Source organism: Phalacrocorax aristotelis, chromosome 7, assembly GCF_949628215.1.
Source record: "Phalacrocorax aristotelis chromosome 7, bGulAri2.1, whole genome shotgun sequence".
NCBI classification, from domain to species: Eukaryota; Metazoa; Chordata; class Aves; order Suliformes; family Phalacrocoracidae; genus Phalacrocorax; species Phalacrocorax aristotelis.
The window spans coordinates 26,065,236-26,081,191 of record NC_134282.1 but is presented as its reverse complement, the minus strand read 5'-3'; the positions used below and the strand labels follow the sequence as shown (position 1 = coordinate 26,081,191).

The 15,956-nt window shown below is 41.8% G+C and overlaps 1 protein-coding gene across 3 annotated transcripts in view; it reads right to left on the bottom strand.

The window, feature by feature from the left end:
• Positions 1-15,956, bottom strand: part of ARHGEF4 (Rho guanine nucleotide exchange factor 4) — a 227,462-nt gene that overhangs the window by 85,929 nt on the left and 125,577 nt on the right. Inside the window, exons 1-2 of one of the 3 annotated variants that reach the window (XM_075099360.1) lie at positions 14,764-14,847; positions 9,696-9,760 (exon numbers count right to left, since the gene is read on the bottom strand). The exons of 1 other annotated variant lie outside the window; for it this stretch is intronic. Coding sequence is in view for 1 of the 2 variants with exons in the window: in XM_075099359.1 (XP_074955460.1) it covers positions 14,764-14,950 (187 nt within the window). In the remaining variant the exon portion in view is untranslated. Of the gene's footprint in view, positions 1-9,695; positions 9,761-14,763; positions 15,093-15,956 lie in introns of those variants that run through there. One more of the 3 variants, XM_075099359.1, reaches the window with a different exon arrangement.

The window sequence follows — 15,956 nt, the reverse complement described above, 5'->3', positions numbered from 1 at the left end:
TGGAAGGGACCTCTGGAGACCCTCTTGTCCAACCCCCCTGGCTTGAGCAGGCACACCTAGAGCAAGGGGCACAGGAACGCATCCAGGCAGGTTTTGAATGTCTCCAGGGAAGGAGACTCCACAGCCTCCCTGGGCAGCCTGTTCCACTGCTCTGCCACCCTCACAGGAAAGAAGTTTCTTATGTTTAAGTGGAACTTCCTATGTTCCAATTTGTACCCATCACCCCTTGTCATGTCATTGGGCACCACTGAAAAGAATCCAGCCCCATCCTCTTGACACCCACTCTTTAGTTATTTATAAGTGTCATAAAGATCCCCCTTCAGTCTTCTCTTCTCCAGGCTGAACAAACCCAGGTCTCTCAGCCTTTCCTCATAAGGGAGATGCTCCAGTCCCCTCATCATCTTGGTAGCTCTCCACTGGACTTGCTCAAGCAGTTTCCTGTCTTTCTTGAACTGGGGGGCCCAGAATTGGACACAGCACTCCAGATGAGGCCTCACTTGGGCAGAATAGAGGGAGAAGAAAACCTCCGTCGACCTGCTGGCCACACTCCTTTTAATGCAGCTCAGAATATTGTTGGCCGCCTTGGCCACGAGGGCACAGTGCTGCCTCAGGGTCAACTTACTTCATAAGGTTCAGAATATCTGCAAAAGACCCTTTGTTCCAAGAAAAGGTATATTAAAATGGCTTTTTAAAGGAAAATATTACTTCTTAAGGTCTTCCCCAAATTCTAACATGAAAAACTGCATGGAAACTTGTTCTCATTATTCTTCCTATTCATTCATTCCATTATTCAATGACAACAACAACCACATCCTGCAGACAAAATCCAGGGCAGCAATATAGATGCGCTATCACTAATCAAGAGAACTATCTTCCTAGAAAGGAGGAGAAATTAAGATGCACTTTATTTAATAAATGAGATCTAACACTAGATAGATAATAGCATCTAATAAGTATTGACCATCTTTCATTTTACTTGTCATGACAATTCAGGGCCAAGTTTACAGAATATTTTTCAGTATTTGGCTTTATCAAAGATAAACAGTAATTTCCAGGTTGCTGCTGTTGCTGCTTCTTTTTTCAAACAACAGCATTAGTATGGGTTCCATAACTCTAATCTGCCAGTATTTACAGCATAACCAGTTTGTGCTAGGGCCACAGAACCCTAAAGGAAGCAGAAGCTTTCTCAGGCAGAACAGCTGGCAGAGATAAGCAGCTAAAAAATTAATATGTTTTTAATTTTGCAATTTCTACACAAACTGAAAACCCCTCCAATCTGGTTCCCTTCATACACACAATGAAACCACCAGGAAAGAGACTATTGCATGAAAACTTTAAGCAAAACAATAAAGCTTCTTTTTAAAATCAAATATGCAATGCAAAATTAGAAAACTTAGATTTTGGGAAGCTCTAATTACAAATACTTTTTACCACCCTAATATGGATTGCTCATGTGACAGAATCTGGAAAGTTGATTAACAAACAAACATTCCTGAAATCTGAAAAGATGAAATCCATTAAAGCACTTTAAAGCGGCTGGGAGCACGGCAGGGGTGGATTCTGTGTAAGTCCTGCCCTTCCTTCTTACAGCAGGATCTGGAGTGCATGGGACAGTTGTCATGCAGAGACAGGAACTACCTTTACTTACATTCTGTCCAGTCTGATGGGGCCATTGTGGTAAGTGAAGAGTTTTGACGTGCAACCAGAAAAGGCCATCCTTAGCAGTAGTCTGACTCTAATGATTTTTGGATCATGACGGATACATAACTAGACTGCATTAGAAACAGCATGGCTTTTACTAAGCATGTACCAGCTTCTATTCCTCTACTGGGGGGGGCAGCCAGAAAAACAAACCAAATATCTGATTAAAATCATTGAAATATGCTCCCACCATGTTCAAGATGCACAGGAAAGGGGATGAACTCCTCCCACAGATCAAGGCACTAGAGGAAAGAACCCTGCAGAGCTCAGTTTTGAGTCACAGGATGCAGCTTTCCTCACGGCTTCTGAAGTTCCTTATCTTCTGACTCTCCTTGGTGAGAAGCTCACTGTAGCGACAGGCTGTGAATACACTCTGATATGAGGCAAATAGATCCAACATTCACTCATTCATTCTTCTATTCCTTCCCCTTCTCACAGTTGATGGGCCATCTTGGGGGAAAGTACAGGGTGGCCTGGCAGCAGCAGAAAGCACTCTAGGCATGAAATCTGCCAAAACTACTAACTTCTACCCTTTAAGTTCACCTTCATTAACTCTTCAATATTACTCTTTTCCATATGTTCAGGAGGAAATACCTGGCTCCAGTCCCTGACATTTTCAGCTACAATGTTCAAATGGAGAGCACAAAGGATAAGTGTTTATCATTTTCAGAATAGTAGGCACATTTTCTCTTTGTAGGGACACACAAGATCTCACATGAACTAGAAATACAGGGTAAAAAAGACTGAGTAGAGATGTTCCTGCTCTGCAATGGTGCTAATCAGTAGCATACTAGCTTTGTAGGAGGCAGCTATTGTAACTGGGATCCTATCTTGTGCGATGTTCAGTAATGTTCTGTGTTAAAGTCCAAATGTTGGGTATTGTTCTACATAATTATTTCAATACTGGCTCAGAACAACTAATCCAGCAGCTGTATGCCTTCCAACTGGAGCTAAGAAGCTGAAGAACAAATATTATGAAAGCCTGAATGCTGAGAACAGGCCTCTTCCTTTCTCATCCATCGTCCTTCTGATCCTTCTGTACAGAACAAAGCTGTTCTGCTATGGATGTGTCAATACAACTATTTCCATGACAACAGCCTAGGATATGCCAAATATAGACATTTGACCTCAACAGAGAAGGAAAAGACACATGATAGGGGGTGCTTTGCTGCACTGCATTTAAACCCAGTTCCTTCCTTATGGCTGCCGGCAAACACTCAGAGAGGAATTAATGGTGGCCCTTTGAGATACTAGTGCTCTCAGTTGTTGATCACCACCTTTCTGCCACCCATGCTCTCTCCTGCTGCAGAAGGGAGGGAACCAGCTGCCTAGCTTCACCATAAGTTCTGCAGTACAGAGCCAAACAGCTGAGCATTAACTGCTGATGAAGGAAGGTTTAAATTTAGTTTACTGCCCTTATTTTGAAAAAGCTGAGGCTTATACACTAATTTCATTTCACCAGCTCTGCTTTGAAGGTAGAAGACTAGCAGAAGCAAAGAACAAACAAGTTCTTAAGTCACATCAGAAGGACTCGCCAGCATTTTCCTCCTTGTCATAGCCAAGTGAGGCTCATGCAGCAGTAAGGCCTCTTGCAGAGTACCACAAATAGATTCACCCATTGAAGAAACCCCATCACAGTGCAGGACCTGACCTGAAGCCCTTATTGCCAGCTGCTGCCTTAGCATAATACACTGCATAAGACAAAACATAAGCACCTTGCTGCTCTTGCTGTACTGCAGGCCCCTAATAAATATCATTCAGGCACAACTAGAGCTACATAATATGCAAATTGCTTGGGCTTTTAACATCAATGCATTTAAAATAGTGAATGGCTACATACAGCTACTGTTAAACTCTGAAAACCCACTAAGATGCTCCCAGTCATGTGGCTCTTGGATCCTGGATCAGAGCTGTGCAGAGAGCCAGGAAATTCCAACCTGCAGCAGAGTCAGAGCTCTTTCTATGGCCCTTGTAGGGTACTTGAAATAATGTTTTTGGTCTATGGCCCAGCTCTGTTTTCCTTTCGATTATCTTACAGATAGTGCTTAGCAACCCAGACAAGTTTGTCCCTTGTATTTAGGCTTTGTAGGAGAGGAACACAGAGCAGGAATGAAGCTAATGTGCCTGCCTGCCACAGAGAGCACACAGAGTTAGTAACTGCCAAACCTCCTTTTCCCCCAGCATTCCTATCTACTTCCAGAGTCTCTCCTGAGAACCTCCCAGAGTCCTGCCACCTCAGGTGCTTTGACAAGAAACAAGTAGCCTGGATCAGTGTTTACAGGAGAAAGCCCTTTTTTAACTATAATCCTTTAAATTGCATAAGAACAATTGCCAGATCAACACCCTTTTGCACCACAGGCTGGACGACAAGGAAAGACATTCGCAGTTGAGGGATACTGTGTTTAAACTGCATTATCCATGCAATTTACTCACAAGTGCTCATTCTAACAAGCACACTGGCCTCTCACATAGGTTTCTGGCATTAATAATTACAGTACTGCAGCAGCGAAGGAGCTGGCTGTTTTGTCCAATATCATATGTCTCTTCTGTGCCATGACTTGTTACTTATTAAGTGCTATAAATAGAGAGCCTGAAGGAGTCTCAGTGTATATAGTACAGAAACCACGTACAAGGCTCGATCGAAGAGCACGTAGCTTCAGTGCTTTCTAGAGATACTTCAGACAAGTCTTCACCTTTGTATAAACTACTTGTGCAACCAGATCCCTTTCACATGCACACCAAAGTCTGGCCTGGCATATGCCTGAAGCCATAATACAGCTAATAGCAGACATGACTCTCAGAAAAGCAAAACCAGCACTAATCAGATGTTGACTCTCCCACTTCCCACTAGCGTGCTAAGCAAGTGCAGAAATGTGCAGCAAGAGGCCACAGAAAAGCCCCACAAGCTAACAAAATAGCCCACGCCCTGCAATTCAGAGCCTAGAAAAAATAAAACACTGTTTCAGAGCTTTAGGCATCACACACTATCCGTACAAATATGTGTCACCAATGAACCATCAATTACAAGGTCTGCTGCAATTAAGCAACTCCAACCTGTCTTGTCTCCACAAAGCTTCCTCTCCAACTGCGTGCTCACCTGATCAATAGGAAGCAACTTGTGATGCCTGCAGTGATCCAACAGTCTACAAACCCTGGCCCTCAGGACCAAAGCAGGAAAGATTTGCTTCTGTTTTCAGAACATTTCATCTACCTACTCCCTTTGCCAAAGAAAGCACTTGCTAGATAAAGCTTCAGATGTGGTACCAGTTGCTCTGCTACCCGCAGGGAGAAGGATGATAATTAAGGTGGTTAGGACGCAAAAATACCCAACATATTAAACTCAGCCAGGACTCGGAGGATAATCAGTGCAAAGAGACTGCAAAGAAAATATGGATGTATTGGAATGGGTCCAGCAAAAGACCAAACAAGATTAAGGCATTGGAGCACCTGACATACATGGAGAGGCTGCGCAAGCTGGGATTGTTCAGCCTGAAGAAGAGAAGGCTCGGGGGGATCTTAACAACGTTTGTAGGTATCTGATGGGAGTTGGTACAGAAGACAGAGCCAGACTCTGCTCAGTGGTGGCTGATAAAAGGACAAGAAGAAATGGACACAGACTGTACAGTAAATTCTATTCAAACATAAATTTTTTTACTCTAAGGGTGGTCACAGCCTGGAACAGGTTGCCCAGAGAGATTATGGAGTCTGCATTCCCGGAGATATTCAAAACTTGTCTGGCCACCCGCTCTAGGTCACCCTGTTTTGAGCGGGAATTTGGACTAGACAGTATCCAGAAGCGCCTAAACCATTCTGAGATTCAGGGTGGGAGAAAGACCTGCTTTAGAAGTCCTGAAGCAAAACTCGAACTTTCTACAGTAGGCAAAGTTTTCAGGAGCAGCCCACTGCAGAGGGTGCTTCAGTTCTCCAGGACTCTGGAGACAAGAGCATGATTAAAGAAAATCAGCATCCATCATACAAGTTAGCCTCCTTGCCAAGTACAGTGATGCTGGGGGAAGCTTCTCCCTGCTGCCTTATCAGAGATGATGATCAATACTCCAGCCAGCACAGTGAAGGAGACAAGTCAATGTACCATCAAAAACCTTTGTCATATGCAAAGGCTGGGAAGTAACTGGAAGAAATTACTTCTGCCCTTATCTGTATACAGTTTGCACTTAGCCAAGACTCATTTTCGTCTGAGCACTGAGAACTTGCTGAACTGCCCCTTCTTTGTTCAGTACAATTAAGGGGTATGGGTCACAGCCAGCTCCAAAGTTAAAGCACTGGTGCCACTGCACATCAGTGAATCCCCTAACAGAAGTGACATAGCATAGGTGACAAGACCTCTGACAAGCGGACAAAATGATCCTTCTCTTCTCTGTATTGACACTATATTCCCATTAAGAAAAGAGAAGCCATCCTCATCTTTTATTTTCATTGAGAATGGAAAGGCCTTTGCAATCAAGATGCCCTTCTCAAAAATGAAAGCTGAGAAAAAGAAAGGCAACACCTTTGAGGAAAGTGGAATGCCAGGCTGCAGTCCCCAACTTTATTTAGAAAACTTGCATTTGGCCAAACAGTCTTTCAGGAATTGACCCAGCAGTACTCACACTCATCTAGATTTATGATTCCAGATACCTCAAGAATGATTTAGATGAATTAAAACTAATGACTTATCCGTTATTAATTCAGTGGATTTTTAAATAATTCTGTTCAAGTCACAGGCTTGAAAACCTGAGACTCTTCTTTAACTTACACCCTTGGTAGTATATTGTTTTTCTTCAGAAAGCTAAGTTCTCCAGATCAGAGGAGTTATCTATAACAGACCATCACAAATGGATGTCTAAAAGATGCACAAGTTGCCCCACATACAATCACTTTGGAGACTTCCTCCGGTGGCTTAGAGATGATGGCCAAGTGGTACTTGGGGGCCAAGTGGTACTTGGGGGCCAAGTGGAAGCCCCAGCTGTCTAGCGCATGCTGTCACGTGAGCCAGAAGCAGCAGCATGAAGCGTTATAACACTTCACAGGTGAGCAGTATACCACCAGCTCTGACCAAAGATGCACAGGAGGAAGCTTGACCAAACCCACAGAATTCAGCCTATGGAGAGTATTGACATTAAGCCGGCTTGAAATAGGACTGCCAGGCCCTAGATTTACAGCAGTATAAAGACTGTGGTGAAGCTCAGAATTGGGACCAGAAATAGCCCAAAAATAAACTATTTTGCTCCCTCTAAAGAAAGCTGACAGATCCAATCAACAAGTTTCACTACAGATGGTTTCTGCGTATTTTTAATTTATTCATGCTTTTAAGGCTGATAAGAATGCCACATTTCAAATTGATCCAAAACTACTATTGCAGGGTATTAGCAACACTGTGTTTTCATAATAAACTCTCTTAAAAGGTTTATTGTAAAAGGTTCTTTCGGGGATGCAGGGTAGGTTTTTGCCTTGAGCAGGATGTACCATCAGTGACCTCAAGCTGACACGCAGCTCTGCTCAGGGAGAGTGCCCTCCTGCCAGAGCACCAGTCGAGTCAGCAGGAGCTGAGCCATCTAAGAAGCTACTCAGTGCTTCAAACAAAATCTCCAGAATTCATGCTATTATTTTCTTTTCCAGGTCACTCTGTATTATCAGAAATTGAAAGACTGAGTATATCCACACAAGAAAATCTGCACAATATCCACATGAGCAGTTGTATCTGCTGTAGGACTACAGAACAACCCAGCCTGGAGCTCAGAGTGCCTTCCTCTTGGACCACACTCCTGACTTCAGCATCCTGTTGTAATCTTCCAATCGCAGATGCTTCACAACTGAAACGGAGGTCTGGTCTGAACACCGCAGGTATATATTTTTCAGATGAACTCTGAATTGACCATTTCAGCACACAGTGCTGAACAGGATTGCTGACTTGTGTGATTTTCTTAAGCCTTATAGCTGCACCGTGCCCCAGGCTATTAAGTATAGCAGAACAGAACGGTACTTTACCGGAGAGGTTGTGAAGGGAGTCACACAACAGAAGTTCCAGCAGCCCTTGGGGTGCACCTTTTCGTCAGATGAGATGATTCTCACTGCATGCTATGCCTCATCGCTACAGCTGAACCTTTAGTTTCCACTCAGCTCTTATTATTTTTTTAAATTCAATAATTATGTAGGCAACTTTTTCTCCTCTAAACTTGTATATGCCTTGATTTTTCTGAAGATCACTGCAAGGAATAACCTCAATGACAGCATATATGCACTAATTGGACATGGGTCCCTGTTCTTGGGGCTGTTTGTAGTCTTCCTATTCCCCTTTAAAAAACACATGAACTGCAGTTTCTAAATGCCCAGTGTGTCTTCTTGCATGTGCATTTGAGTAGTGGTCTTGGTTCACACTTAGCTGAGTACTTTTAACACCTGGAATGGAAAAAGTTCATTGGCAGAGGGAGAGAATAGATAGCTTAATCCTACCCGTTAAAACAGATCATTTGGCATTAATATTGTTCCTCCCCAGCACATCGTCTTTTTGTCTACCTTTTTTATTGAAGTCTGTCCTTAAAAGAGACTAATTCAAAACTACCTCATGGAAATTATTTCCATTAGCCAAAAGAGAAACTCTTGCTATTTTACACCTACATAGAAATACACCTCTGCCAGCTGTTATGAAAACATAGCCAGTCTTATATTTACTTATTCTGAACGTGAAACATTAGTGATGTTATATTTTATTTAACAAAAAAATTAAAAATCAAAGCTCTGCCTTTTCCTGATGTTCCCAGAACAAAAAACTTTTTCAAGTTTTTTTTATAAATACATGTAATTTACCTTCCTTCCAACACAACAGGATGGTACCAAGTTTTTTAAAAGTACATTTGAAATCCATTTTAAATTATTATTTGGGCGTTTTTTAGATCCCTTAAGAAGGATTTTGAAAAAAACCTTATCTTTATCCATTGGTAGATAAACACATTTAAAGCCCAAATCTAGAAATGCTTGTTTTTGAGAAATCTCACAGACAGATAAAAAGCATGTGGAACATTCTAAGTTTAACCAGTGTGTTTAATTTGTGTGTATACACACACTCAATTATGAGATAAAAAGAGAATTAAACAGACCAAGAACAAGAAGGACATTCAAAACAGCTGATACGTCACCTCCAGACGTTTGGCCGGCTCAGAACAGTATCCGGTGCAGTCTAGCATATCCAGCTTGTTCCTAGCACTTCCAAACTACTGAACCAGTTAGTTGGGTTAACAAACCTCAGACTGCAAAGGATTTTGAGATGAGGCAGGATTCTAATTAAATTAGAAACCTCCAGAGATAATTTCTCTAATCCTTCAAAGATACTTCCTGTGATTCAGATTAATTGGACAACAAAACCTTAATAGGGAATAAGCTTAGTTACAGACAAGTTTAGTAAGTTAAAGGACACATCCCCACGGCAAAGAAAAGGCATGATTGTGCCTGTATTGTTTAACCTGACTAGCTGCTAAGCAGTAATAGTGAAGCTTCATCATGTGTAGGCAACAATGACACACATTCATGATCATTGAGCATATACGCTATTGGCCAGCATATGTTATAACCTATTTTTTCACCTATATGAGGTAGGTCCAGATAACCCAAATGAACAGGCACATTCAACAGTTACTTTAAGCCTTTGCAAGTCTACCCAAAGGTAGAGAAAGGAAGGGTCAGGTAAGCTTCATGGTACCACCTCATTCCCCCTTCCATTTACACTCTTGGACCATGCAAGGTTTCTGTTGCAAGAGCTGGTAGTATCCAAATCGGGTGGCTTAAAGCTGTTTCACTTCCATCTAGAAAAATAACAGCAACTGAAGCATGGATATACCCAAAAGAACCATTGGTCTGAAAGGCTATTTCAAAGATAACTGAATCTTTGAGGAAATACAAGACATCATATTCCTCAGCAAATGGAACTGTAATCACAACCTAAATGTTCTTAATGAAAGTTGTTTTGAAAGCAGAGAAGGAAAAGAATGAAGATGGTGTACCTGAACAGGATGTACACCTGGGGAGGTGTCACAGGCAGTGCTCCCAAAGATTTACCTTCCTTCCCCTGCAAACACAGCATCAGCAAAGATGGTAATGTTTATCTCCTGGTAGGCACAGGTAGTATTATGTGCCTCACAGGGACTTAATGAGAATAAGCATTTACTCCTTTTAAAACAAAACCTCAAGGGAAAGTCAGCTAACACCACCACCACCCCAGATAAAATGTTAAAATGTAATTAGAACTACAAAGTAGCTGAATTTACAAAAACTGGTTCTGCTACAGAGGTACAGATACATGATTAGACTTTTCTACCTACATTAACACTACATTCTATTCCTTTTGATGGAAAAGCATGATGCTAGAGTATATTTTGCTCTGGAAAAAAACACATTCCTGTAAGTGTACTAAATGTGTTAGGCAGCCAAGTTTATATAAACTTAGCATTTACTGAGGTTGCATTCACTAGAATGAACTCAACCACTATTAGTGTGGATGCCCTCACTATTTGAGTATGATGCCAAGTCACAGTTCAGCAACAGTCACACATTATTTGGAAAATGTATTTTCAAATAAGAAATCTTTGCTTAAGCTTTAGGGCAGCCAAGACATGTTATTCATGTAACTCTTCCTCAGAAGTTCAGGATCTCCCTTAGGTTTACCTAACTGTCATCAGTCACCATTACAAATGAATTCACATAGAGAGAAAAAAAAATCGAAGTTAATTTAGCATGGACTGTTGTCTTTGGTTGTTTTTTTGTTGTGGTTTTTTTTTTTTTAATTCGTTGATTAATTGTTCAGAACATGAGTGGAAGTTTTTCTGGCAGGTGACACAGGAAATATATGGGGAGGGGGAGAACACAGGCCATGCTACAACACAATCAACGAATTCCAGCTGAAACATCCTAGCTCACAATTTGCCTAGTCAAGGGTGAAACATAACATCAACATGCTGTTGTGTATGCTTTGAGGCACTAACTTTTCCCGTCCCCCCCCGAAGCATTCTGAAACACTTTGAACCTTAAATCAATCTCCCATTGTGTGACCTCTTTAACTCCTGCTGACTATGTGACCCTAGAGAAAGAAGGGTCAGTGGAATTATGCACTGCAGTCCACGAACACAGCTGCAGACATCAGTACCAAAAGCACAGGGCCAGGGGAAGAAAAAGGAAAGAGAGCTCAAAAGAAAATCTGTCCCCAAAAAAGAAATATGCAAAGCATTTGGCCCAGCTCCCTCATCAGCCACAATAATAAAATGAATGGCTTGAAAAAATCTTTCTTTAAAAAAATGTCTTTTTTTTAATTTAAGCTCTGAATGTAAAAAAAAAAACCAAAACACCCAATCCAAACTAAAAACCACTTCCCACTTATACTCCGTGTTTTCTGGTTTAAAGGACATATTCCCAAGGCTACAGATGAGCCTATCTGCATATCAGGAGCCAGAAAACTGCAGAGGCACACTGAAGTGTAGTCTGGACAATTAAATTGCTACATATGCAAAAATACACATAAGATCTCTTTGGGAAACTATGGCAACCAAGTTGCGATTCTCTCTTTGTCCCTACCTTTCTTTGCTCTTCTAGTCCTTCCCAACTTGGACAAGCAAAAGAATAAACAGAAGTATTAATGAGGTTGGGATTGGACCTGCAACAAAGGAGCTGTAAAAGCAGAGAGACCTACTCACAAGCTTGAATCTGGAAATATTCTAAACGAAACAAACTTTTCAGTAGAGCTGTACAACACTAATGAATGGAATAGAGGCAGCATGAGCCTGGGATACAAAGTCCTGCCTAGGAAACCAGGGTTAGAGTGCCCATGGTGCCACTGAATCACTTGCTGGAGCACGGTCACAACTGACCTTTAATTTGGATGCCTCACATCTTTTTATCCAGCTGAGATACTCAAGGCCTGATTTTCAGAATTGCTGAGCAACTCCAGCTCCCAGTCATTTTCTCACTGGAATACTGCACCGGCCAAGTATTTGGAAATTGCTCCTAAGTATTTAAAAATAGCAAGGCTACTATCCAAGTATCAAACTATATATACCTCTTTTTCCTTCCTAAATCAAATTTTGAAAGCCTCTCAGGCCCTCTGCAGGGGTTAGTGATGCTTCTGAAGTCCTCAAATAGAGAGCCTGGTAGAACTGCAAAGCATTCCCTCTTTTCATGTTTGTATTTAGCCTCAGGGAAAAGGGCCTCCGCATGTAATGTAATGTATATTGACATTTAGTCCAAAAATGCCACAGACCGATATTACAAAACAATAGAATTTTTCACTTCATACAAGCCTGAACTATGGTTTTTTGCATAATTTTTTCAAATGGCATTTGCACAGAAGTTTGTGCTGTAACAATGGGTCTTTTCTCTTCAGATTCTGTATCACATTTAACTTTCCCTCTTCATCAATACATTACAAGAAACCCAACTCCAAAACAAAAGGAATCATACTTCATTACTGATTGCAGAGGAAGATTATTAACCTAAGACAGCCTTTTTTCCCCTTGTGAACCCAGGAAAAATGTTACCTGTCTTTTCTACATAGGGGATGTCGATTTGTATTTCTGAAATAACACATTGTCAAATATATACAAAACCCTCTCCACCAAGTCCACCTATCCAGCCTTAAAGCCACTACTGGAAATGCAGAATCCCTTTAAAACAAAGAAAGAGACTGACTTATCTTCCAGCCCTTTTAAAATGCACCATTGGGGAGTTTACAGAGTTTTCACATAGTTTGTACTGCTTTTCCCCGACTTCTTGACGTGACACATGCTAAGATGCTGAAGACTCCCTGCTCCTCCAAGGTAAGGACACTGCCATGCATTCTAGTTACCAGTACTCTCATGCACTGCCAGCTGCTATTGCTCGTGCTGGGTTTTTTGTTTGTTTTAAGCAGTGTATTAAATTTTACCATTTAAAAATGTTATTTAGCACATGCTTTAAAGAAATCCTGCTTCACTCCTCTGACATCAATGCCAATTGGCATTGATGGCAAGGAGCAGTTCTCCTGCCTTAGTTTAATCCAAAGAATAATATCAACAGAGCAGAATCAAAGCAAAACAAATTATTTTGGGAGATGCATTGCTCTCAAGGTTTAATCCTAATTCTGACCTGAATTTTGTTAGTACTTAGAGGCAAACTGCCTAGACATCCTTTGCACATGAGAAGACACTGACCATAGTATTTTGAGGCAGCAAGGAGCCTGAATTGCAGTGATCTGCTTTTATTATTGTATTGATATATCAATACTGTAATTATGAAGCTTAATTTGGTTTCTCCCTGTCCTCACTTTGTCTCCATACCATTTTCTATTCTATTTCCTCTGATCTCTGCATCTCCTCCTAAATCCATGCAGCACACAAAAAATTACACCATGCCTCACAGCCTTTGGAACAAGAATATTGTGGAAATGAAAGAACATTCAGAAAAAAAGACTTAGCTTCAAAGTTTGCTGTTGCTATCAACCTTATTTCTTTTAAATGACTGTATGTCATTTGTATCAACTGACCTGATTAAGCGCAAGAACGCATCCATGGAGGACAGCTGATAGCAAATCCTCTAAGACAGAGGAGTCCAAACTACTGCTACTGCCCCATGCACAACTCTTTGAGTAGTAGTTTGAAAAAGGATCCTGTACCAGGACTACTTTATGCCAATGCTAGAGCTATGCCAGGGATTATTTGCATTCCCAGTTACATCAGAAAACGAGCCAGCAGGTGCTACTGAGATGCAGAATTGCACCCCCTTGCATATGCAGCCCAGATGTTTCCCCAAAACAGAGCACCGATGGCCTGATCTCACCCTGAGCCTTTTTCCTGCCCCTGGACTCTCAAGACACACTGTAGGTGTTTAGTGTTTCTTGGCCACCTAGAAGGTCTGGCGTGTAGGTTGGAAAGTCAGATAGGCTGGCCACGCTGCTGTAGTCCTTCCCCATATGATAATGCAGCTACTCTCACTTCGGCAGAGGACTCCAGATCAGCAATAGAGATTTTATTAAACAGCCCTAAATCTATAGTAGTAGATGGAATTACAAGACCTTTCAATAATTAGAAGTATATGTGACTGAAGCAGAGTACACAGAACTACACCTAAAAATCTTCCCAACCCTTGCCTCTAGCTGGTAGCACTGAGTATTTTTACTAAGGAAATGGCAGTCACTGGTGGCCTTGAAGGCACTTGTCTGAATTTATCTGAGAGGGGAACTAATTTGCTGCAGCTCTGCTAAAAACCTCTCTACACAGCAACAGTCAAAAACCAAACTGAACAGGTCAGCAATCACTGGCCATGAAAATCACTGCCAGGCTCCTTTGCTAGTAGCAGTTAGGAATGAGAAAGCTTCTTTCCTATGCTTGCTGTTCAAACAGTAAACCCTAAATAGGCACATCGGTGATTAAAAAACTAGAATGCCAGATCCAGGCAGGCTGAGTCAGAACAGATCCAGGCTATACAAACATGCCTCCAAAATCTCTAGTTTAAAAATTAATTAAACAAAGGATGGGAAAACAGAAACCAAACTTGAGCAGCTGGCTCAGGGAACTGCCTTTCCATCTTTCAATACACAGCAGTGCAAACCTACCTAGCCCTCATCTGCTGCACAGCACCTCGCTTGGACTTTGCATAAAGGCAGAAATACTCTACACTGGTATTTACACAGAGAAATGGCAGCTCCAATGTCTATATAACTAAGCTGAAATAAGAAATGCTGTTGCAAGAGGAAAGGACAGCTTTAATCAGGTAGAAGTCCAAGCACTGTTACCAAAGCCATTAAGAACCTATTTCTTGCCTTCTGACTTAAGTAGTGTATTAAGGGTCTATGGCATTTTGTTTTAGCTGTAAGTTGGGGGTGGGGGAACTAGCAAACACTGAATATTTTGGTTATTTCTCCTGACTAAGAGACTGAATTTCCAAATTATATACTTCTTCCAGAAGGTTTGATTTGGTTTCTGAAGGTCAATGCAATATCACAGAGCAGTTTATAAAAAAAAAAAAAAAACCACCACAAACAAAAAAAACCAACCAACCAACACAAAACCCCAACAACACCACACACACCCCCACACACCCCCTTACCTGTGGCAGAGTGAAGACTCTCCAAGCTCCAGTATCTGGACAGGACACCTCTCATCCCACCACCACCACACACCACCCCACTGCTGTCTGAATCCGAACCCGGTGAGAGCCCGGAGCTTCCACTGCTACTGCAGTTTTCTCCACTGTGTGCCCCACTGGACTCACTGGGGCACTGCTGGGTCCTCATGCAGGCAGGTAAGAGGGAGAGCCAGGGGCTCTGCTCTGCTGGGGGAGGAAATGGGCAAAGCACTCTGTAGCTGCTCCCAGGGCAGTGGTACCTGGCAGCGCTGTCTGAGGACTGAGCTGGATTCCTGTCCTCCTCTCTGCTTGTCTCGATGCATCCTGACATCATAGGGGTCCACTAAGGAGGCTCCCTCTGTGGCAGCTCAACTGCTCTCAGCTGCAGCTTCTAGCAGCTGATTTTTATTAAAGCCAATTTCAAGGCATTAAAAGAGCAAGGGTGGGACAGAAATCTTTCCTCCTAATTTAGCAGAACTGTCAGATTAAAAATAAAGAATTGGGAATAGTAGAATTTCATGCATTTTAAAAATGCCCAAGTGAGAGAGACCTTGTGTTATCTGACTCCCCTGAGAACTCAGAAAAGATTTAACATATAAACTAATCATGTTTAGAACTGGCTGCGGCTGCTGCTATTAAAAAACTATTTTTGTAAGTCCTCGGAAGAAGAATTCAAAATTAAATCAAAGCCAGAATAACAGACTGAGATTTGGGGAGGTTGCAGCTGGGAGCTTTGAAAAATCATTTAACATCCACTCCCAGACTGTAGACCTGGGATAGTCCCTATTTCAGTGTGTGATCTTTGCTGTTGTTTAACAACAGCTTTGAGACACCACAGAGTTTTTATGCCACTATGCTAAAACACCTGCCTTACAATGGCAGATATGTCAAACTATTAAAATAATTTAAGAGTAGCCACGTGGTTTGTACCATGAGCAGCAGAAAATATTTTAAAACTTCCTATACTAGTTATCAGAGTAAGGGTAAGACCAGGACTAGATTGCTTCAGTGTGAGATTATCCAGGTCAGCTCTAAGTTAGCCAGGTGAGACTCTGTAACTAGGGGTTGGGACTGAAGCAAACCAGGACCTCAGCTCCACTATCTCAGGTGGGAGGGTGAAAGCTGCCTATAGGTGGGACAAAGGAGCATGCTGGGAAATATCAAACTGCTCCTAC